This window comes from Apteryx mantelli, chromosome 17 (genome assembly GCF_036417845.1).
Source record: "Apteryx mantelli isolate bAptMan1 chromosome 17, bAptMan1.hap1, whole genome shotgun sequence".
NCBI classification, from domain to species: Eukaryota; Metazoa; Chordata; class Aves; order Apterygiformes; family Apterygidae; genus Apteryx; species Apteryx mantelli.
The window spans coordinates 4,260,444-4,282,561 of record NC_089994.1 but is presented as its reverse complement, the minus strand read 5'-3'; the positions used below and the strand labels follow the sequence as shown (position 1 = coordinate 4,282,561).

The window sequence follows — 22,118 nt, the reverse complement described above, 5'->3', positions numbered from 1 at the left end:
CGTCGGGCTGTGGCGATGATCTCTGGGACACAGCATGGCCATCATGGGCAGCAGGGTGAGGGCCCACCCTGGGACAGCAAAGCCCTTTCGTGCCAGTGGGGCTCCAGGCACCCGGGGAAGGGCTGATCAGTACAGCTAGCCCATCGCAGCAACAGCAGCAAAAGGACACCCTGCCCAGAGGGAGAGAGGGAAGCAACAACCCCTGCTTTCCTTTGGCCTCTTTTGATTTTAAAGCCCCTCCAGGAGTATTTCTTATGGAGGAAAAGCGTGGCACCCAGCCCCCTGGGGCCTGAATTCAGCTGAGACCTTCAGGTGCTATTTTTTTCCTACCATACAGTAGTGATTGTTTTGGTCAAGCTGAACTTCTTCCTCTTTGGAGGAACTCTAAACTTCTCTCAGTCCCTTGTAAACAGCAATGAGTGCACACTCCAAAAAATGTTGCAAGGGGAAGCAAAGGTTTTAATCTGTCTTCTTACCAGGAATATCAACGTTGGCAGGCTTCAGCTTGTGAGCCTGAGGAACAAGCTTGGACACAGAAAACACGGGTCTCTGAGTGGTGAAAATGTCATCGTCTGCAAGATGGATCTCATTGTTAGCTACATGGAACGGCCCCAGTCTTGTTACTTGGATGCCCTAAAAACAGAAGAGAAAAAAAGGAGCAATACAAAGGGTTTTTAGACAGACAAACCGACCAGTGACTTTTCAGAGAGTGGGGATGATGCTTTGGGCTCTGCCAGCTCCTGAGACATAAAGGGGCAGGATGGGATATGTTGGAAAGCTTGGGAAAAGACCTACATACACCAGCAGTTTTCCCCTCCCTCCTCTATACTGTCTAAAAAATACTTGATGAAGTAAAATCTGAGCAAACGTCCCTCAAGTGAGTAAGATCCAAGGACTGTCCAGCATTGGAATAAACCCTGAAAGCTGCACCAGGCTGCCTGTTTGGTCTTTTCACTCTGGCAGGGAAGAACAAAGAAGCCCCAGAAAGCGATGAACACTTTCTTGTACTCAATCTGGACTTTATTTTTTTCATTTCCTTTGACAGTAGCTGCTTTGTGGCACATTCATCCACTGCAGTGTCCTTCTAGGGTGCTTCTTCTGCTTTCAAAAGAGGGGAAGAACGATTGCGCTCCACGGCACAGGGCATCAGGACTCCTCACACCATCAGGCGGCAAGGAAAGGAATGGAACAAAAGCCCCGCTTCGTTCAGCAAGAGCTGCCTTCAAAGGCAGCCAGACGCTGCAGCTCAAATATTGGCAATATTTGAAAAGCATAGGAAAGAAAAGCCTGGGTCAGGCTTGAAGTCAGCAAACTCTTAACCGTTCATCACATTCACTGATGATAGATGCAAACATAACCAAACATGCACATATATATACACACACACACACACACACACACACACACACACACAGAGTGAACACAAGCATGACAGGGACTCCACAGGGTGCTGCTCCTGCATGGGAACAGGTCCTTACCCCCAGCCAGCAGCAGATGTTTCCCTCTGGCTCCTCCAGCTCAACCCAGAGCTCATTGCTCTCCCAGAAGTGAGGCAGGGGCACAAGACAACTTCCCAAGGAGAGAAACCTCCCCCAAAGGCCGAGAGTCCTGTGGACCCTGTCCCCCATAGCTTTGTATCACCCATTCCCTGTGTCCCCTTACCTTCATATCTCCGTATCTCTCCTCTCCCCATGTTTCCCTGTCCTTGTGCCTCTGACTTCTTGGTTCTTTCGGTTTCTTTTGGCAGACAGCAGGGCCCTCAGGGTGGTGCCAGTGATGCTGCGGTCCTGTCCCCAGCAAGGGAATTCACAGGGGAAGGAGATGATGGGAGCCTGGACACCTGGCTTGTCTCCCAGTGGTGGGAGGGAGGTGACATCTGGGGGTTGGCGCAGTGCTTGCTAGGAGCATTGACATCTGAGTCTCTTCACAGCTCCTCGGCACTCAGAGGTGGGATCCCTGCAGGATTCCCCCCTAGATGCAGTCTGCATCTCCCCAGGGCAAATGGGGCAGACCTCCTGCAACATCCAGCCTTTAATCCTGGTGGGTTTTTAGCTGAGAAAACCCACTGCTCACCCCAAACTGCAGCCAGCAGCAGAGTAAGGCCAAGTCAAGTGCTCTAGGTGGGGTGGTCCAGACTCTGTAGCAGGCCTGGAGGCCCTCAAGAAGAGCAGAAAGGACTTCAGCCTTGTCTGTTGAGCAGCGCAGGGCAGCCACAAAGCAGTCACAGTGACACAGCCCCCCACTGCTCCTGCCACCTGGCAAATGAACGGAGGGAGCCCAGCACATCACCCAGATGGGCACTGAAAGGAGCAGATGCCTAGACTTACTACAGCGCTGACACACAGCTCTCTCAGGGAAGGTGGTGACCTTCACGACACGGCAAGGACGAGCAGCTGTGAAGGTACACTGTGCAGTCCATGGAGAGCTGGCAGAGGGAAGCTGCGCCCCGGGGGAGCGTACACAGCAAAGGCTGTTTGAAACACAGAGATGTTCAATCAGCAAGACCACGAGGAGGGAACCATGCACAGAAGACCTGTATTGCTACAGTGAAGGTTGAGCTCCACAGCTCAACAGCAACCCGCCAGCAGGTCTCAGCTGGCATCCAGAAACAACTACAAATAAAGGCCTTGCAGATGGTGCGCCCAAAAGCACGATTTTGGCCATTTCGAGTTGAAGGCCATAGGCTTTGTAGTGACCCACTAGTGCAGAGTCTCAGGACTTGTCTGTGCTTGCTTTGGTCTGAGCTGTTTTTATCTTGTTTTAACAACTGTCTAGCCATCAAGGGACTGTTGCTTATTCTATTTGAATTGAAGCTCTGGGAATGCCATGTTTGATAACGGTCTGATAAACCCAGGCAGTCACCACCTGGCAAACAAGAGCCCTTTAAGGCAAATGAGTCTGGGGAAGCTTGTGGTGCCACTCAAACTGCAGCCAGGAGCCAAAGAGAAGGAAGCAGATAGCAACAAAGAGACCTAAAAATAACCCCAGAAATTAGCCCCAAGAAGACCCAAGACTGAGGAAGAAAGAACTCCCAGCACCATGAACACCAAACTCCTCCCAGCAAAGACCCTGGATACCGATAACTTCTTGTAAATCCCCCCTCGCTCTTCTCGAGGAAGCCTGGTGCTGCCATGCTGAGGACCAGAATGATATCGTAGGGTTGAGCACAGCACCAGAGAAAAAGAGAGATATTATAAAGTTTTCTTGTATAACAATTTTTAAGGAATTATTCATGAGGCTTTTCTGTAGTCATTGGAATGATTGTTAATATTATTTTAACTAATAACTGTTGTATTTTGATTAGACTGTCAAAATATTAATTGTACTGTCAATAAGTTCTTAGCTCCATGTATATGGTGGGTTCTCTTTTGCCCTCCTCCAGCTGAACTTTCTTCGAGCAGGAGGCTGGATGCAGAGCTCCACAGGTCCCTTCCCACCTACATGATTCTGTGGTACATACTCTCACTCCCAGTTAACAAATTTATAAGAAAAATTCCAGATACATTTCAGTGAAACCAGATGGGCTGAACACACACCACCGCACACAACTAATACTGTTTGAAATAAAAACCTGTTAGAAATGGAGAAGGGGACAGACAGTCAGTGTGCTAGAAGGTAACCAATGGTATGCCCAGGCCAGCAGTCCCAAGACACGCACCGTTTCACATTCCAGCTTTCTCATCGTACTCTGTATCTTTGTGTGGGAAAAGGCAGGAGAGGTCTCCAAAGAAACAAGCCTGTTTTGAGGATAACTCCTGAGGGTTTGTTTGATGCCCTGAGGAGGGGAGAAAGGCTGAGGACAAAGCCAACAGCGAGTCTGCTGTGCTGGCCAGCTGGAGTCTTGCTGTCCTCATCTCCTGTAAGATGTTGCCCATGCCTTTCTCTAGGCTGCTGGCAGATGCAGCTATCTGCTTACTTGCAAGATATTTGTACCTGTTGAGAGGGGAGGGATCTGATGAGGCTGGTGGAGGAGAAAGGCCAAGTGAAAAGGACATTGCTGGAATATTCAGGGCAGTGGCCGCAGCTGACAAATCTGTATGGAAATGAAAATAGAGTATTCACCTTTCAGAGATTTTGGTGCATGTAGAGATATATTTCCAATTCTCTGTGCAACTCTGAAAATCTACCTGGTGTTCCAAAGAGGTCATCTCCTAAATACAGGAAAAGTTTAAAGATACATCTGCACATCTCAGACCAGACATCACCGAAGATGTGACCCATTTTTCTGTGGGAAAGGAATGGGACACAAACTCCATTCATTGGGGGATTCACCCAGAAAAGGTCTCAGACCCCAGTGAACACAGAAGGTTCTATGTTCTCTACTATTCTTCTGGGAGGAAGGACGAAGAGATTACAAAACCACATCAATCAACTGGTGTGGACATCTCTAGCCTAGCTTATCAACACGTATGATCAGGTGAAGCCCTCTTTGGAATGATCAGTCCTGGGGACTTCACAGATTAAGCGGTCCATGAAAGAATGCTTTTCGACCACACAGCATAGAAGAATCCTTAAAAATCAAGCCAAATCCTGGGAAGTTACTTGCTCTGGGGCACCATATTTCTTAGACTCTCAGAGAAGAGAAAGGAAGATAACAATCTTGCTGTAATATCTGAATATTTAGGAGGTAGCTGGACAGAGGCCCAGGGTCCCTGTACAGAGTCAGCAAGAGCAGAAACGGAGAGCTGATGTCTATCAGAGCAAGATGACACAGAATCATACAATGGTTTAGGTTGGAAGGGACCTCTGGTCCAACCCCCTTGTCTCAAAGCAGGGCCTTTTAGCTTCTTAATGGACCTACATGAAACTGGGGTGAATGTAGCTCCCTTACACACACATACATCTATTATTCATTACTCTTACACTGGCTGTGGGCTCCTGCACAAGGACTACACAAATGCATAATCAAAAGACAGTCCCTACCACTGAGACCTCACTACTCACGTAAGGACAAGCAGTTCTTCCCTCACGTTCCAGTGTCCCTGGACACATGGTTCTTCTCCTTGCTCAATCTGAGATATAAGGTTTAATGGCAGCATGGCCTGTCAAAGAAAATAACAATTTCAGATCAACTGCCAACTGTGCAAGAAAATCATGCTGACGTATTTTTCCAGAAACAGGAATGAATACTTTCTCTGAAAGTAATGTCCTGACAAGGCTCCATGAAATCTATAGTGCCCTTGGGTACTGCCAGGAACGGGCTAGGAAAATCTGAAAATCAGAAACCATGGGGTTTCTGTTTTCAGCTCTACAAAAGATTCCCGTTCAACTATTACCAAAGCCAGCATTATCTCTGGAGCGCAGGCAACAAAGTTTATCCAATACAAACTTAAGTGCAACTTGAAGTCTGAGCACAAGCCTTGATAAAAAACAGGAAAAGCAAAAGATGTTAACAATTTTTTGTATAATGCTTCAAGTATCCTGCCAACACCTGGCTAATAAACTGAGGAAAATTAAAAAGATGACTATGATTCTATCAGAATTCCCAGCTTAACTGCAGTGGCTTCAAGTACATCTACCGGCACACGAGTCCCCTGCAGTGACCTGCCCATCACTGCTTTCGCACTCGGAGCCACTTTCCCTCACTTGGTCCCCACTGGCAGGAGAACACCAGTTCCAGCAGCACTAACTGGTGGTTCCGTTCGCTCAGCACAGACATCCCCGAAGAGGATCATGACTTCAGAGCCAGGCGCCAGGCTCCCTCTAGGATCAGTGAGGAAAACACGTTTCTGGGGTGTGATTCGGCATGTCCTAAAGGAGGTGGCTAAAAAAGGTCAGCTGAGCCCACCAGGTTTCTCTGTTTTCGATAAAGATTACCCCTGATGGAGACACAGGCATTAGACCCATCTCGGATTATGGGAAATGAACTTCCTCCTACTTGTTCCCAGATAAATACCGAGAGCAGAAATTTAATTTTAATTGGGGACAATAAATAAGAATGGTAATTATTTTCATACACTTCATAAGTGTTTAGGTCAAGAGAGAGTTTGGTTTTGGATCACAGATCACACGGATGGAGGAAGCTGGGCTGAGACCCAACCAGCACGGAGAAAACCAGAGCCCCAGCTCATCCCGGTCCCCCAGGAGCCATGATGGGGCGAGTTTACCGAGGGAATACAAAGCCACGTAATTGTCCTTCATCACGTTCCAGTACAGCTCCTTCCGCCACTCTGCCAACTCTTCCCGTTCCCCTTTGGAAAAGTAGACAGCGATATCATCCAGCACCACGGGGGGCTGAAACGGAAAGCGGTGGCAGTGGCGGGAGGAGCAGCGTGACGCATGGCCCGCACCAGCACTGCTGCTGGTTTGCTGCATCTGCCTGTCACATTTAAGCCACCTGATCCACCCTGGCTCCTGTTCCCATGTTGGTTGAACCGATATCAAGCTTCCTTTCAATTTTGGCACAGTGCAAGTTAGATTTCTACAACTAAAGCTTAAGGGTGAAAACTGTGTGATTAATAGAGTCAAACAGAGACTTTGAGCAGAAACAGCTCCAGACATTGCAAGGACTGGAGCGGCAGCAGGAAAATGCTCTGGAATTGCTTCATTTCCAGTGCAAAAGCAATTGCAAAAACATTCCTGTAGTGGGATCTGCTGTCCCTGAGAGTGGGGCTAGCCCTGATGTAGGCTGTCTGCCAAGCCCAGCTTCAGGGGCGAGAACTGCCGGCGGTGCTGAGCAAAAGGCAAAATCTTCCATGCGTGCAGCCAAGTACTGGAGCAGGCTTTGCAGCAGAGGGGGAGGCAGTCTGGAGCCTAATCCTCGCTGGTATTTTATGCCTCTAGAGAGCGCTGAAATCATGAGAATCTGCTCAGTCACTTTGCATCAGTGTCTTAGTCATGGACACAATCACTGCCAGAGCCAAGGGACTCCCAGATCACTCCCCAGCCTCTGGCGCCCTGGCCCTCGGCAGCATCCCACTCCATCTGCCCACCTACCCCTTTTCCTTCTCCTGGGGGAGACCTAATCAGCCGGCTTTGGCCAAGCAAGCAGCCCCAAAATTGCTTCCCTCAGACTCGCAGCTGAAACCCCCCTGGAAGTTTTGTGACGGCATATGATTTTGCTGTGTCTCTGAAAAGCCGGCAGCGTGCACAGCGGGACCTGCCCGTTCCCCCAGGCCTGCGGCGCACACGCGAGTGTGGCTGCATGAACCGACAGCCAGTTGCTCCAGCTCCAGACCATTGCTCTGCGCTGCTGCGGGACCTGCGGTCCTGCTCTCTCCAGCATGCCTGCTGGATTTTGCTGTTGTTTGGATTTGGCCGTGCTCCCAGAAGGTAACCTGGTCTTTCTGCTTCCAATTTGCACGATAAACAGTGTCGAAAAATTCATGCAGAGGTTGAAGTCACCATCACTGTTTCAGAATCAAGGCTGTGCAAATGTGGGAGGGATACACCACATTTTTTGAGCTTTTTACTGGTGCAGGTAGGCCAAGCATCATCACGCAGCCCTGGGTGCTCATTTTGAAAGCCGGAAACAAGAGGATGCTCATCTCCTGCATCCAGGAGAGCTGCTGAAGGACCAGCAGCCGCTGGGTAGCAGCAAGTGCCACTGCAAGCTGTGGTGAGCGGAGGGCTGGCTCTCACCCCAGCCCCGTGGACTCCCACGTCTAGACCCCACTGGTAGATTATGTTAAAGCAGAGCCAGTAAGGTAATCAAAAAGAAAATAGAAAGCGTATTACCAGGATTGTTCGGTGCTCAGTTAGCGATTGACAGTATCAGTGTTATTAAAACTGGGTTGGGAGCCAGCACGCTTTTCATGGAACTGAGAAATGCTCTGATCGGCATCACCGGCTCTGGTTCCTCAGAGCTGCTGGTAACAGCTCCCTGCCAGCATTTGGTTAGCACTAGGTGGGCAGGTTTGCAATCCTCTCCGGGCCAGGCATGAAAGGGGTGAATTTTGTCTTCAGAGAACTTGGTATTACAACTCAGCTCAGATCGGAACAGAGACCCTCAACCATGGCAGATACCTTTGAACAACCCAGCACTGCCAGCCTTTTTGGTAGGCGAGTAATACAACATCTGATGTCCTTGTTCCTCAAACCCCAGGAATATTTTGGCTTTTACTTTTAGAGAATTTCTCTCTATATGGTTTAAAAAGTCTGTAACTGTGCCCTGTTGCTGGCTTATAAACCAGGAACCAAATTAATACCATTTTCCTTCTGATCTTATGATTTGAAAACCGTTCTCACGCTGTTTGCAGGCAACTGCCCCCAGGTTCTAACTAACTGTGCTGCCTGTATATTTGCTTATGAAGCTAACAAACCTGTCTCTGTAGCAGCATCTGCCCCACAGAATCAAAGAAGCCCTGGGAAAGGAGGTCATCATTTCTTCCACTTTGATTACTAGCAAAAAAATGGACCTTGACTCCTCTGGGACTCTTTTTCCAGATGATACCACCCTGGCTCGATTTACAGAGCTCAGGGTTGCCTAAAGGCTGGAATATTAAAACTCCTCCTCGCTTCTAACAGGCTTGGTCTCCCGGGCTAAGTGGTGGATAAAGCTACAAGTCTTTACTAGTGATGCTGCAGGACTGGGAGCGTATGAGACTGTGGGATATGCCACCTCATGGCAGATCAGGCCCTCTGCAGCTGACTTCCTACAGAACAGTCCAGATACGAACGCAGGGATGTTGGAAAGGGAAGAAAAACTGCTCGTGCATCTGCACATTGTGGCCGCAGCCTTAGCAGCACCTCTGGGAAAGGACCTCAGTTTAAATCCTCCAGTGCTTTTTGGCTCTCTGCTGCAAGAGGAAGTTACAGGATTAGCAGAGGTGCATTCCTGGGTCCGACCAGCCTCTTGGCTCTGGATACCCGCAGCATCCCAGAGGCATCTCAGTCCTTGAGCAAAGACAAGAAAACAAAGAACATGGGAAATGTCAGGAACATGCTGCTCTTCTCTGAGCCTGAGAAACCCAGCCTTCAGCATGAGCAAAGAGCGGGAGAACTTTGGCTTCTTCCCAGATCCATCCAGACGTAGGTCTTAGGCCAGCAGGCAGCACAGAGTCAGCTATGCTGTCCCAGGCTATGGGGTACCAGGCAGTACATAGTCTGGACACTAGCCAAATTTCCAATGGTATCAACCCTCCTTGCTCCTGTTTTCCTGGTACAAAGCTGGGCCAGAACCCCCAGGATAACAGTTAGGGAAAGCAAGGCACAAAGTTCGTTCCCTGAGACCAGCCTGGAGAAAGAGATCCTAATTCCTTGTGGGACAACATCAAAGAGCTTGTCGTTATGCAGTGCCAGTTGGCACCCCCAGCACCCAACCGGCAGGAGCCACTCTCCTGTAGTCGTCTTTCCCCTCAGGATGGGGACAAGGGACAAGCACGTCTCCTTCCCATGATTGCTTCCTGCTAGGGCCAGGCACAGAGCTGATCCCTGGTGCGCTGAGCCCACCATGCTTGTTGTCCCTTGGCATGATGCTCTGTATATAAACCAGAACTTCCAGGAATTGTTTCCCGCCAGACTTCAGCTCCCCATCTGCTCCAGCCCCTGGTCCCTGACATGCAGCATCCCAGTCCCCGTTCTTCCTCTGTGCAGCATCATGTCTTGGCCATGCCCATCCTAAGCAGTATGGGGCAACGGGAAGCTGCCTCCCTCCCATCTGTCAATGAAACTGTTCTTCTTTGCTCCTGTAAATAGCTGCAGAAGGTCTGGCACCAAGATAACTCTGATCCTTCTCTATAAAGTGGTATTTTCCTCTTGCTGCCACCTTCTGAGTTGAATTCTTCTTCTTTTTTTTTTTTTCCCAGGCCTCTCATTAGGATGCAAACCGGCCTGTCTGAATTTGGGTGCAGAGGGATGGCATCTGCTCCTCCAGAGCGCTTAGCACCATGGCTGAGTGCTAGCTGGCCTGGCAGAGGCAACCTGGGAAGCCAGCACAGGCTGCTGACCACAGAGAAGATGCAGGGTGCAAAGGGTTAATAGCATGGCTCTCCTCATCCTCACCTCCTTTCTCACCCTGGCCCTGTGCTGTGCTCAAACCTGCTTTGAAGGGAAAGCACCCAGTCTTGGGCTGTTGGGGACAACGCAGGTGCCTGGCAGGTTGGCAGGAGGGGAAGGAGGTGGTGATGTTCAAAGATCTGCTGTGGAGAGGTGATGCAAGGGCCCAGAGCGAGGACCTTCTGACAGTGGCCTGGTCTTTTTACTGGGAGCCACTTTCAGCATTGCAAATTATAATAAAATATTGACCTTTTTTAAGCCATGGCCAGGGCATTTCGACATTTTGTGCGTCAAATCCCCTGCTCTTACACTGACACCATCGCAGGCCTGGAGAACTGCTGCCTCCTGCCCTGTGTGGATTGCTCTGTGTGGAAAAGCCTCTTGCACTCAACCCGATTTGCTCCAAGCACGGATTTGGACTGAAACACAAACTGGGTCTCAGGGGACAAGAGGTTGCAGCTCATGCCCGTAGAGAGGGGGGCTGCTCCCTTCACTCGCCTGTTCTGGGCACAGGAGACCAAAAGCAGCCCTCTGCGTCTCCATCCCTGAGCCACCGGGTAAGTCTGGGCACAGTCGCTGGATGTGGCTGTAGCTGTTTGCTGCGGTTGTGCCAGGCATCTTTCCGGTCTTGCTGCACAGCTCTGCTGCGGGCACCTGCGTTCCCTGCAGCACTTCCTAGTCCTCTTAGCCCAATCTATCCCGGCCCTGAGGACATGGGGAATGATGTTAAAAAGGCAGTCACTAGTAACAAGCCCTCCTGGTTCTGCTGCTCCACAGTCCCATAAGGAGAGCATCCTCCCTGCTCTGGGGTACGTGCAGGCTGGGAGCTGTAGACACCAGTGCTGGGGCCATCTCCCCTGAATTTGGTGCAGGTTGTGCCCCTTTGGGGGCACCACTGCTTGGCATTTTGGGCCAAGGTCACTGTGTCCTTGCTCCCAGCTCCATCCAGCTGAGAGCTGTCCCCATGCCGTGCCCACCAGCTCAGTAGGATGCCTGGCTGCTCCTGCCAGGAGTGACACCGGGATGATACACTCTGAGATGGACCACGGGGGGGGGGGGGGGGGGGGGGGGCAGTTCCTGTGATGTGCACGCTCCGTGCACTCACCAGTGTGATTTAACACCAGAACCCTTTGGAAACTCATGTTGCACAAGTCATCCCATGGCTTTCCGATGACTCAGTTCTTAACTCCTCTACAAGCGGCTGCTGGGTTCCACCAGTTTTTGGCATGGTTTAAGCCATGGTTTTCCCCTCCCTGCTCTCCTCTACTATCCCTCAGCTCTGAACTCTCTTTTCCGCCTTAGGGACTGGGGACTGAGGCCAGCACTGCAGCATGGCACTGAAGCCACAGGAAGGAGAGACCAAACATCATATACTTGAATCTAGGGATGGGAGATGGCCTTGTGCATGGCCTCCTGGTCTGGAGACAACGAGGTGGGAGTGGTGCTAGGTGCCTCCCCAGCCTTGCCCTGCAGTCTGGGGCTGCTCCGTGCGACTCGCCAGAGCTGCCACCCAGCAGCTGGGGGTCGTGACATGATGCCCTGCTGCTGCAGGCTGTCCTGTCTCAGACCAGCCAACCCTCTCCAGCGCTCCGCCCAGGAGCTGGACGATGCTGTCACAGCAGGCACAGAAGCCAGGGAAGAGCCAGGCCCCATCCAAGAGACCACAGTGCTCTGCACCCACGTGCTGGGATCAGCCAAGGCCAGAGCTGAGCAAACCGAGGGAACCAAAAATCCCCATTTGTTTTCTCATGAAAAATCACACTGGCGCCAGCCGCACTGCGAGCTCCTCCAGGACAGTGTCCCTGGCAGCTCCAGTGTCCCCTGGCTGCAATGGCCCTGGCAATGCTGAGTCTGTCCTGATGCAGCAGCCCTGGTACTCGCGCTGTCCACATTCAGTGTCCCTTTCTGCACCAGGTCTGCTGGGATGCCCTGCTCTGGGCCCTTGCATCACTTCTCCACAGCAGATCTTTGAACATCACCACCTCCTTCCCCTCCTGCGGGGACTGTCTGCTCCGGGCACAGGAGAGCGGGCAAGGGAAGCACTGCGGTAAGCAAGGTGGGGATTTGGAGATGGGTGGGAATAAAAAGCCAGAGTTTCTTTCCGCTGTTGCGAAATGCAGGGGCTTTCTGAAGACAGTAAAGGAAAAGAAGTACAATAAGTGGAGGGAGTCTGTCAGGTAGGAGGGAGAAAGGCAGCAGAGCCAAAGGAGCCTGGCACGTGGGGGGGGCCACAGGCTGCCCCCCTCAGCGAGCACTTGGAGCTTGGGCAGCTGCTTTGATGCAAGGACCAACCTGTTTGCAAGGGACTTGCTCTAGGGGACGTCAGGACATTCTGGGCATATCCAGGCACAAAACTGTCCCAGCCGGGTGCTGGGGTCACCAAGGGAAGGTGCTGTGATACCCTGGAGAGTGGATCTGGGATTATGACCTAAGCAAGTGCTGCAGCTGGTCCTCAAGGACAGGCCACTGGGCAAATACACTTTGCAGCACTTCAGCCCTGACTCCAAGACACAGTTGCCTTCACTGACAGCAAGAAACACTGCCGCACCTCCCACCCCTGCATGGACACAGGAGGCAAGGGGAGATCCGTTGTGATCCCCTTTTGCCTCCTTCTGCGGAGAAGGACCTGCGAGTGCTGGTGGACACCAAGATAACCATGAGGCAGCAATGTGCCCTTGTGGCCAAGAAGGCCAATGGTATCCTGGGCTGCATTCTCATTCCCAAAGACAGCAGGGACAAACCTCTGCCGCGAGCAAGCATCCCACGACAGCCCAGCACTCCCTCCCTGCTCCTGGCAGCTCTGCAGCTGGCCCCATGCCACCTTGGGACCAACACAGGGGAAGTGTCTTCTGCAAGGCTCTCCTCAAACAAGGATGTTTTTATCGGGCGTCTGGGAGGAGGAAAGAAAAAAAGAAAGCCAGCCCTGAAAGACAGACCGCGATGTGTAGCAAAACAGCCCAGCGGATAGAGAATTTGCTTCCGGAGACCTTGCAGATGCTGCTGGCTCTGGGGCTCCCGACTACAATCCTGCCTGTTTCGAAGCCTTGGCACAGCTGGAGGGGTGAGGGCGCGCAGCGGGCGCAGTCCCCAGCTGCGCACCCCGGCACTGCCGGGCTGCGGAGGTTGGCGCAGCGGAGGAAAGGTGGATGCCGAGCACGAGCCTCACCTGTGGAGCACCGGGAGCTGCACAGTCGGCGCAAAGTCTCGCTCAAGCCTGCGCTGAAAGAGGGCAGGAAACCACCGAGGATGAAAACGCTTTGCGCCACATTTAGGGGGGTTTCTGCACCGCGGGAGACAACGTTACAAAAACTGCTGGCTTGAAGCACGGCAGCAAGAAGCCAGTCCGTGTGCCAGAGGGGTTGGCAACCCCACATCCCCCGCAGACAGACAGACAGACGGGGTACACCTGGGCACTGAGGCACTGTGCATTATTTTACCAAAATCCCCTCCGCGCACACCCACACCGTTGCTGCCCCCTCGCCCCCAGCAGGGCGAAGTCGGGGGTCTGGCAGGCGAAGGGACCTTCTCCCTGCCCGGAGGTCCCGGAGGGCTCCGGCTCGGGCACCGGGGAGCCGGCGGGACCCACTTGCCGTGTGCGGGCTGAGGGGGGCAGCTCGCCCCGGGGTTGCGGTTGGGGCAGGGGCCGTCGGTCCAGCCTCGATGCGCGGGGAGGGACGGGGCGGGGGGCGGCGGTGTCGTGGGGCAGTGCCGGTGCAGGGGGTCGCGGCGGGGCGGAGCGGCGGGGCAGCCCCGGTGCAGGGGGCTCACGGCGGGGCGGAGCGGCGGGACAGTGCCGGAACCCGGGGGGGGTCACGGCGGAGCAGCGGGACAGTCCCGGTGCAGGGGGGGTCACGGCGGGGCGGAGCAGCGGGGCAGCCCCGGTGCAGGGGGGTCGCGGCGGGGGCGGCGCCGGGGCGGTGCAGGGGGGTCGCGGCGGGGCGGAGCGGCGGGGCAGCCCCGTCACACGGGGGAGTCGCGGCGGGGCGGAGCGGCGGGGCAGTCTCGTCGCACGGGGGTCGCGGCGGGGGCGGCGCCGGGGCGGTGCAGGGGGTCGCGGCGGGGCGGAGCGGCGGGGCAGCCTCGTCGCGCGGGGGTCGCGGCGGGGGCGGCGCCGGGGCGGTGCAGGGCCGTCCGGGGGGCGGCGGCGGCGGGCGGCTCCTTTATAGGGTCGCGGCGGGCGGCGGCGGCGGGGGCGGCGCGGCGCCATGGAGTACGCGGGCGCGGAGGCGGACTACTACTACGGCGAGGAGGGCAACGAGACGGGCGAGGCGTGCGAGTGGCAGGCGGACTGGGAGGCGTCCTTCTCGCTGCTGCCCGCGCTCTACATGCTCGTCTTCGTGCTGGGGCTCTCGGGCAACGGGCTGGTGCTGCTGACGGTGTGGCGCGGCCCGCGGGCCAAGCGCCGCTCCGCCGACGCCTACATCGGCAACCTGGCGCTGGCCGACCTGGCCTTCGTGGCGACGCTGCCGCTGTGGGCCGCCTACACGGCGCTGCGCTTCCACTGGCCCTTCGGCGCGGCGCTCTGCAAGCTCAGCAGCTACCTGGTGCTGCTCAACATGTTCGCCTCCGCCTTCTGCCTGGGCGGCCTCAGCGCCGAGCGCTACCGCGCCGTGGCCCGCGCCGCGCCGCCGCCGCCGCCCCGCGCCGCGCCCCGCCGCCGCCCCGCCGCCGCCGCCGCCGCCGCCGCCGCGCTGGGCCCGCTGGCGGCGCTCTGGGCGGCGGCGGCGGCGGCGGCGCTGCCGGCGCTGCTGCTGCGCGAGGCGCGGCGCGGGCCGCGCAACCGCACGCTCTGCGACCTGGAGCTGGGCGGCGCGGCGGGCGGCGCGGCGGCGCGGGCGGCGGCGCTCAGCCTGGGCACCACGGCGCTGGGCTTCGCCGCGCCGCTCCTCCTCATGGCCGTCTGCTACTGCTGCGTGGGCGCCGCCGTGCGCCGCCACCTGCGCCCGCGGCGCGCCGAGGCGGCGGCGCGGCGGCGCCTGCTGCGCCTCATCGCCGCGCTCGTGGCCGTCTTCGCCGGCTGCTGGCTGCCCTTCCACCTGCTCAAGAGCCTCTTCGTGCTGGCCGCCGCCGGGCTGCTGGAGCTGCCGTGCGCGCTGCTCGGCCTCATCTCCCGCCTGCACCCCTACGCCACCTGCCTCGCCTACCTCAACAGCTGCCTCAACCCGCTGCTCTACGCCTTCCTCGACGGCCGCTTCCGCGCCCAGTGCCGCCTGCTGCTGGGGCTGCGCGGGCCGCGCCGCCCGCCCGCCGCCGCCTCCACGCTCAGCGGCGCCACGCAGCGCTCCGAGGTGCCCTCGGCCGGCACCAAGGTGTAGCCGCCGCGGCCCCGCCGCCCCGCAATAAACGCCCTTTCCGCGGCCGGAGCCTGCTCGCTTCTTCGTCCGGCTCCGCCCGGGGGGGGCGGGCGGCGCCCCCGGCCCGGCTCCGCGCCGCCCCGGCCGCCCCTCCGCCCGCCCTGCCCGCAGCGCCCGCGGGGCTCCCGAAGCGAGGCAGCGTGAGCCGTCGGGGCCCGGTGCCCCCGCTGCCCTGCCCAAAGCTCGGGGACCGCGACACCCCGGAGGAGCCAGCCCTGCGGCCGGCGAGCTCCAGGCCGGCCGGTGCCGCGAGGCCCCCCGGCGCCCCTGGGCTGGACCTGCCCTGCTGCGGGGGCCCCTGCCGTGCGCTTCCCAGGCTGGGGGGCCTTTGCCCCTGCCTGGCTTCCCGGGCGCTGAGAAGCGAGGGGCTGTGTTTCGCTGCGCCCCAAGGGGAGACGGGGCCTGGGTGTCTCTGCCAGCTGAGCTGACGTCCTGCGGGCAGCACGGGCACTTTGCAAAGCTCACGTTTGGTGGAGGAGACTCTTCCGACGCTGCTGTAAGCACAAGCATGTAGTGCTGCGGGCTGCGATGAGGTTTCACTCCCGGAAAGCCACAAACCAGTTGCTCCTTTGCCAGCAGGAAAAGCCTTTCCATGGAGTCCAGTTGTCCTGGGCTGTTGCTGCGGGCCGAGCTGCTCAGAGGCTACAGCCACTGGCAGTGCCGTTTAGGGAGCTGGGACAGCTGGGAGCCCAAACCAGAGCGAGACCTGCCCTGTCCCTTGGGGTGACGTGTTGTCCTCCTCAGAGCCCCGCGCCCAGCAGGCACACAGGAGTCCCAGGAACCACAGGCATCGGCAGGAGCTCCTCCGGCCCTCTTGTCACAGGGCATCTGGACACAACATCAAGGCGGCATAACACAGGCTGCAAGTACCATCCACCCCCCCCGCCACAGCACCAGCTGCCTGCGGGCTGCCCCGGAGCCCGGGCGCGTGGTTACAGCGCCGGGCAGCAGGATGCCACGTGCTCCCGTTCACCTTCCCTCTGGTTTGGAGGCCTGAGGTCAGTGGTGCCTTGCCCCCAGGTAGGGATGAAGCCGAAGCAGGTCCCTTGGCCACCCGGTAGCCTTGTCCCAGGCTGTCATCACGCGCTCTGGTCACGGGCGAGCTCAGAACTGTGTCCCTGCAGCTTTTGGCACAGGGAAGTGATGCCCCAAGGCTCTGCTGTGAGGTGCCAGAGGCTGAGCAGCCGGCAGGGTGCAGCTTCGGACCGTTTGGGAGGGAATTTGAATCCCATTAACAAGAGGCCTTGAGGAAGGGCCCCCCCCCACCGTGGGGAGCCCAGGAACCAGTGGGCCCTGGCACTGAGCACCGCTTTCCTTGGTGGGGGGGAAGCGTTGCAAAAGAGGAGACGAGTTCATCCTCCCGACGCAGGCAAATGCGCCAGTATGTGTGATGAGAGCGAGGCGGAAGCAGGAGCCGGAAAGAGCGAGCTGGAGCTGAGTCCCGATGCACACGTGGCGCCTCAGGGCGGCTGGGCGAGGGAGAGGGGGGTCACCTGCACTAACGGGGCTGCTTCCCCTCCACGCACACACACACACACACGCGCGCGCAGCTTTGTATGTGGGATACTCGACAGCATCCTGGGAAAAGCCCTCTCTGGCCACCCGGCTGCTGCGTCTGCCCCAGCACCCTGCAGGGACACGGCTGTGCCGTTGCGCTCCGCGAGGGAGCCGAATGAATGGGGGGGGGGTGAGGGAGGCTGCAAGAAACCTCCCGTGTTTGCAATCGGGTGCTCTAGGATGGAGGAAGAGTTAAAAAAAAACCAACACAGACTGGTCTGGCTGGCTCTTGGCTCACGTGCGGGAGGGTTTGGGACTTGCACAGGGCAGACAGAGCTGTGGCGCTCAGGAGGGGCAGAAGCAAGAGAGGAGCCGAGCGGCGAGGGAAGCAGTGCAGGGAGGAGCCGGGCGAGGACACAGGGAGGTCCCAGGTGCGGGATCCGCGGCCGGTGCGGGTGACACTGCGCCAGCACCGGTGACGCTCCTCCGTGGCAGCAGCGAGGCTCCTCTCTCCCTTGCCGCGGCAGGCTGGAGCAGCTGGACTGGGCGAAGGATGCCCAGCTCCTGCGGTTCCTGCCAGCAGCCCCCCGGCGCGGGCGAGAAGCTGCCAGCCGCTCTCAGCCCTCTGACAAGGGCCCCTGTGTGCACGCAGCCGCGGCGCGTTGGCAGCCCGGGACCCCGCGGCTCCTTGGCTGGGGGCTCGCTCCGGTGCTCAGTGGCTCCCTTCACTCCTTCCTGGGGGAGATGCCAGCTGACCCTTTCATCGCAAGGGGAGCCGCTTCCAGGCAGCTGCAGCGGGAGCTGGCGGCTGGCAGGAAAAGGAAGACTCTCCGCTCATCTCCCGAACAAATGCCACGGCGCCGACAAAGGCTGGGGCAGGCCAGGGCTGCCCTGGCACCGGCTGGGGATGCCTCTCCTTCCACCCGCTGTTTCCCTGGAGACAGGGCAGCGCAAAGGGGTCGACACCTCTGCGCGTGCCCCCATGTTCCCAGGCGCTGGCAGCCCCCGCGGGGACAATGAGGCACTTCCGGAGCCGGGGGCAGCGCCCTGAGCCCGGCAGCTTCCTCTCTGCCTGGTGGGTCCGGCCGCCATGGAGAAAGGCAGAACGGGAACTGCCCCGGTGCCGGAGGGGCGCTGGGTGAGGAAGGCAGGAGGACCCCAGCACCGCTGCGCCACAGCTGCCTGAGCTTCCCCTTGCAAGCAAAAGTGCGGCCACGTGTCCTGGCATCGGACATGGCCCCAGGCAGCGGGAGCCACGCTGGTGGCACTGACCCCAGCAAACCCTCTCCGCAGCATCAAAGTCCTTGCTGAATCCCGGCAGCTCCCTGCCGCTCCGATTCCCCAGCAGCCGTTTGGGCAGCACGGTTGGGTTCCCATGAAGGCCAGAGCCCGTTCACATCACCCACGCACAGAGCCACACACCATGGGGCAGCTCCGGCACCCAGCCCTAGGTCGAGGCAAGGCCTTGCAGCCCAAGGTCCTGCCTGCAGCAGCCCAGCTTGCAGTGCCGTCATGGCTTGCTCAGGGTGGCCCCAACTTCGAAAGCTGCTCGTTTCCTCCAGCCGCAGGGCCACCCCCATTAGCTCTGACTTGCCTCTTGACTCCTCTCTGAAAGGATGAGATATGGAAACTGAGGGCTGTGGGCTCAATCTACTATGCAAATGCCCTCCCTGACTGGCACCAACCCACCCTTCTTGAAGCCCTAGCCAGGACTTCTGGTTTTTCCAGTCGCAGATGCCCATGGCATTGAGCATCAGGCCTTCTCCTCCTGGTGGAGAGCAATGGCTCCCCAGCACTTTGCTTCTCATATGCTTATACAGCTAGACAGATCCCTCCAAGGGCACAGCTACTTTGCTCAAAAAGGGCTCAGTAACAACACCAGCCTTAGAAGGGCCCTAATAATATCCTCAGCCTTCCCCTCTTCTGGGGCAGTCATGGTGGTGGCAACCTGCTGCCTACATGAGGCAGGGGGGCTGCTGGTAGCTTGGGGGACAGTGGTGGTGCAATTTGCTCTGCTCAGGAGGCTGCAGCCCAAGGGGGAGGAGAGGGGACTTCTGAGGGATGTAGAGCTGCCCAGAGTGCTTGGTTTCCACACATGCACCCTGAATGTGCAGCCCCTGATACTTCTCAGGGGATAAAACTGAGCAGGTCCCCCTGAATCTAGCTCCTCATTCTACCAATGTGGCAGGTCCCTGGAGTCCTCAGTGACTTCTGCCAGGTGTCAAAGGAGTTGCTTGGAGCATCCCCTCAGCTAATGTTCTTGAGGTCATGGAGATGCCCCAGGCATCCAGTGCAGGCTCAGAGGAGGGTCTCCCCCGCTACCACTGTGCAGGTACAGCTTTGCTGGTGAGGGAGGACATAGCAAGAACATCCATGAGGTGCCTGCCTGGCTGGTCTCATCCCACTCTCCTGCCAAGTGCAAGCCACATATGGCCAGGTTTCTGAGACCATGAATAAATACAGATGCTGCTTGGAGGGTTTTCAAAATAACTGTCTATTCAGAAGAGTAGATCAAGAAACCTTTGGCCTAGAGAAACCAGGAAGACTACCCTGACAGAGAAATTTCCTGTGGGACACCCGAGATTACCACTTGTTCCAGTAAAGGAGCAGCAGATAGAGCAGAAGAGGAGACTGAGTATGCCCCGCTCAGTCAGGGAGAATAGCCCTGTCAGGTAGCTGAAAGCAAGCTGTGCCCCAAAGCCCAGCTGGTTCCTGCTGTGAGCCCCGTGTACCACTTGCAAACAAAAAGGGAAGTGCTGATCCTGGTGCCATAAACTGTGTACCTGATGCCTATGACAGGGAGTTTAAAGTCTCCACTTAGGGAATGGTAGCAGTAGATGAGCTTCCAAAGATGATGAAGAACAGCAGATGTTGTCTACCCTGACTTCAGTAAGGTTTTTGACACTGTCTCCCATAACATCTGCATAGGCAAGCTCAGGAAGTGTGAGCTAGATGAGCGGACAGGTGGATTGAGAACTGGCTGAATGGCTGAGCTCAGAGGGTTGTGATCAGCGGCACAAAGTCTAGTTGGAGGCCAGCAACTAGTGGTGTACCCCAGGGCTCAATATTGGGTCCAATATTGTTCAGCTTATTCATTAATGACCTGGATGAAGGCACAGAGTGCACCCTCAGCAGATTTGCTGATGATACAAAACTGGGAGGAGTGGCTGATACCCCAGAGGGTTGTGCTGCCATTCAGAGGGACCTGGACGGGCTGGAGAGATGGTCAGAGAGGAACCTCATGAAGTTCAATAAATGGAAGTGCAAAGTCCTTCACCTAGGGAGGAATAACCCCATGCACCAGTACAGGCTGGGGGCTGACCTGCTGGAAAGCAGCTCTGCAGAGAAAGACCTGGGAGTCCTGGTGAATAACAAGCTGACCATGAGCCAGCAATGTGCCCTTGTGGCCAAGAAGGCCAAGGGTATCCTGGGTTGCAGTAGGCAGAGCATTGCCAGCAGGTCGAGGGAGGTGATCCTCCCCCTCTACTCAGCCCTGGTGAGGCCACATCTGGAGTGCTGGGTCCAGTTCTGGGCTCCCCAATACAAGAAAGACATGGAGCCACTGGAGTGAGTCCAACAAAGGGCTACTAAGATGAAGAAGGGACTGGAGCATCTCTCTTTTGAGGAAAGGCTGAGAGAGCTGGGACTCTTCAGCCTGGAGAAGAGAAGACTGAGGGGGGATCTTATCAATGCATTTAAATATGTGAAGGGAGGGTGTCAAGAGGATGGGGCCAGACTCTTCTCAGTGGTGCCCAGCGATAGGACGTGAGGCAACGGGCACAAACTGAAACACAGGAAGTTCCATCTGAACATGAGGAAAAAACTCTTTCCTGTGAGGGTGACAGAGCACTGGAACAGGCCCAGAGAGGTTGTGGAGTCTCCATTCTTGGAGATATTCAAAAGCCATCTGCACAGGATCCCGGGCAACATGCTCTAGGTGACCCTGCTTGAGCAGGGGGGTTGGACTAGATGATCTCCAGAGGTCCCTTCCAACCTCAACCATTCTGTGATTCTGTGAACTGCACACATAGGACTGTGTCCACAGCACTCTGAGACAGGCTGATTTCAATGAGCTCAGGTGTGCTCGTCTCACACTGCAAGATAAACTTGGTTTATTTTTACAAGATGGAGGATCACCGACAGCAACTTCAGGTTGTGAAGTAAGCCGGATGCTTTAGCAAGGGAAGCAACAAAGAGGATTAGTTCTGCTGACTGTGCCAAGCTCCCCCATGCCATGAGCTACAGCAGGTTGGTTTGAAGATAGTCTGCTGGAAAGCCCTGTAAAAAAGCTCAGATAAGGGGAGAGAGGGGCTGCAATACCGTGCAGCACTGCTGAAGGGGAAAATAGGCAGCCGACCCATTTGCTTTTTCCTTTAGCACTCCAAGAGCCACCCTCCCTGCTCACAGGGACTTGCGCTGCTGCTAGACAGAGCTTATACAAAGCCCTTCCTGGCACTTGCACGGGTTGGGAAGTTTTTGAAGACAAAGCACCACCGCCAACACAACACTGCCTTTGTAAAGCAGCTCCTTTAGATGTTGCATTCATTTTTTTCCTTCTGCTGCTTTGAGACTGAGACAAAGCTGACCAGGAACAAGACCCAAAAGACCAAGTTAAACACCACCACCACAAAACTCCCACCTTCCTGCCTCATTTTTAGATAGCTGAACTAGCAACCTTACTGATATACATGCATATGCTATGAAGCATCTAGGTCATGGCTGGTGGAAGAATTTCTAGAACTGACTACCAAAATGGGCATCAAGGAAGGACTGGCAGTCTTATGAAGTAAACATGGAAAAAGGAGAACATTGTACAATTTGTAACTCATGTACTAATAAGTCTTTCTGCTTTAAGAAAGACTTATCTGGAAGCAGAGAGAAGGACTGAGGGGACTGGGTACCATGTGATATCAACCACTGAACTGGAGCATGAAGGTCAAGCTGCCTAGGATGCATCAGGCAAGATACTGTCAACTGGCAGCTGTAATGGCCTCCAAGACTGCAAAAAGGGACATTCTTGTACACAAAGAAAGAATCCTTCGCACTCAAGTAATCACATACTGGAGTGCGCATGCAGAAAGGTGGTGCAATCTCCCTCCTTAAAGGTTTTCAAAGCTTGGCTGGAGAAGGCCCTGAGCAACCTGATTCCAGCTTTAAAGTGAGCCTTGTTTGGAACAGAAGGCTGTTAAATGACCTCCAGAGGTCCTTTTGTTCCTATGATATTTTTTTTAGGCATTAGTAAAACCTCAGTTAAAAATGTTATGAATAGGTCTAGTTACCAAGGTTACAAAAATTCAAATTGAAACAGATGCAGAGAAGGACTACCAGGAA

At 56.0% G+C, this 22,118-nt stretch overlaps 1 protein-coding gene across 1 annotated transcript; it reads left to right on the top strand.

The window, feature by feature from the left end:
* Positions 1-14,099: 14,099 nt before the first annotated feature.
* LOC136993562 (apelin receptor A-like) lies at positions 14,100-15,251 on the top strand. Its single transcript, XM_067307097.1, has one exon. It carries the CDS (start codon positions 14,142-14,144, stop codon positions 15,249-15,251), a length of 1,110 nt encoding a protein of 369 aa, XP_067163198.1. The 5' UTR covers positions 14,100-14,141.
* Positions 15,252-22,118: the final 6,867 nt, after the last annotated feature.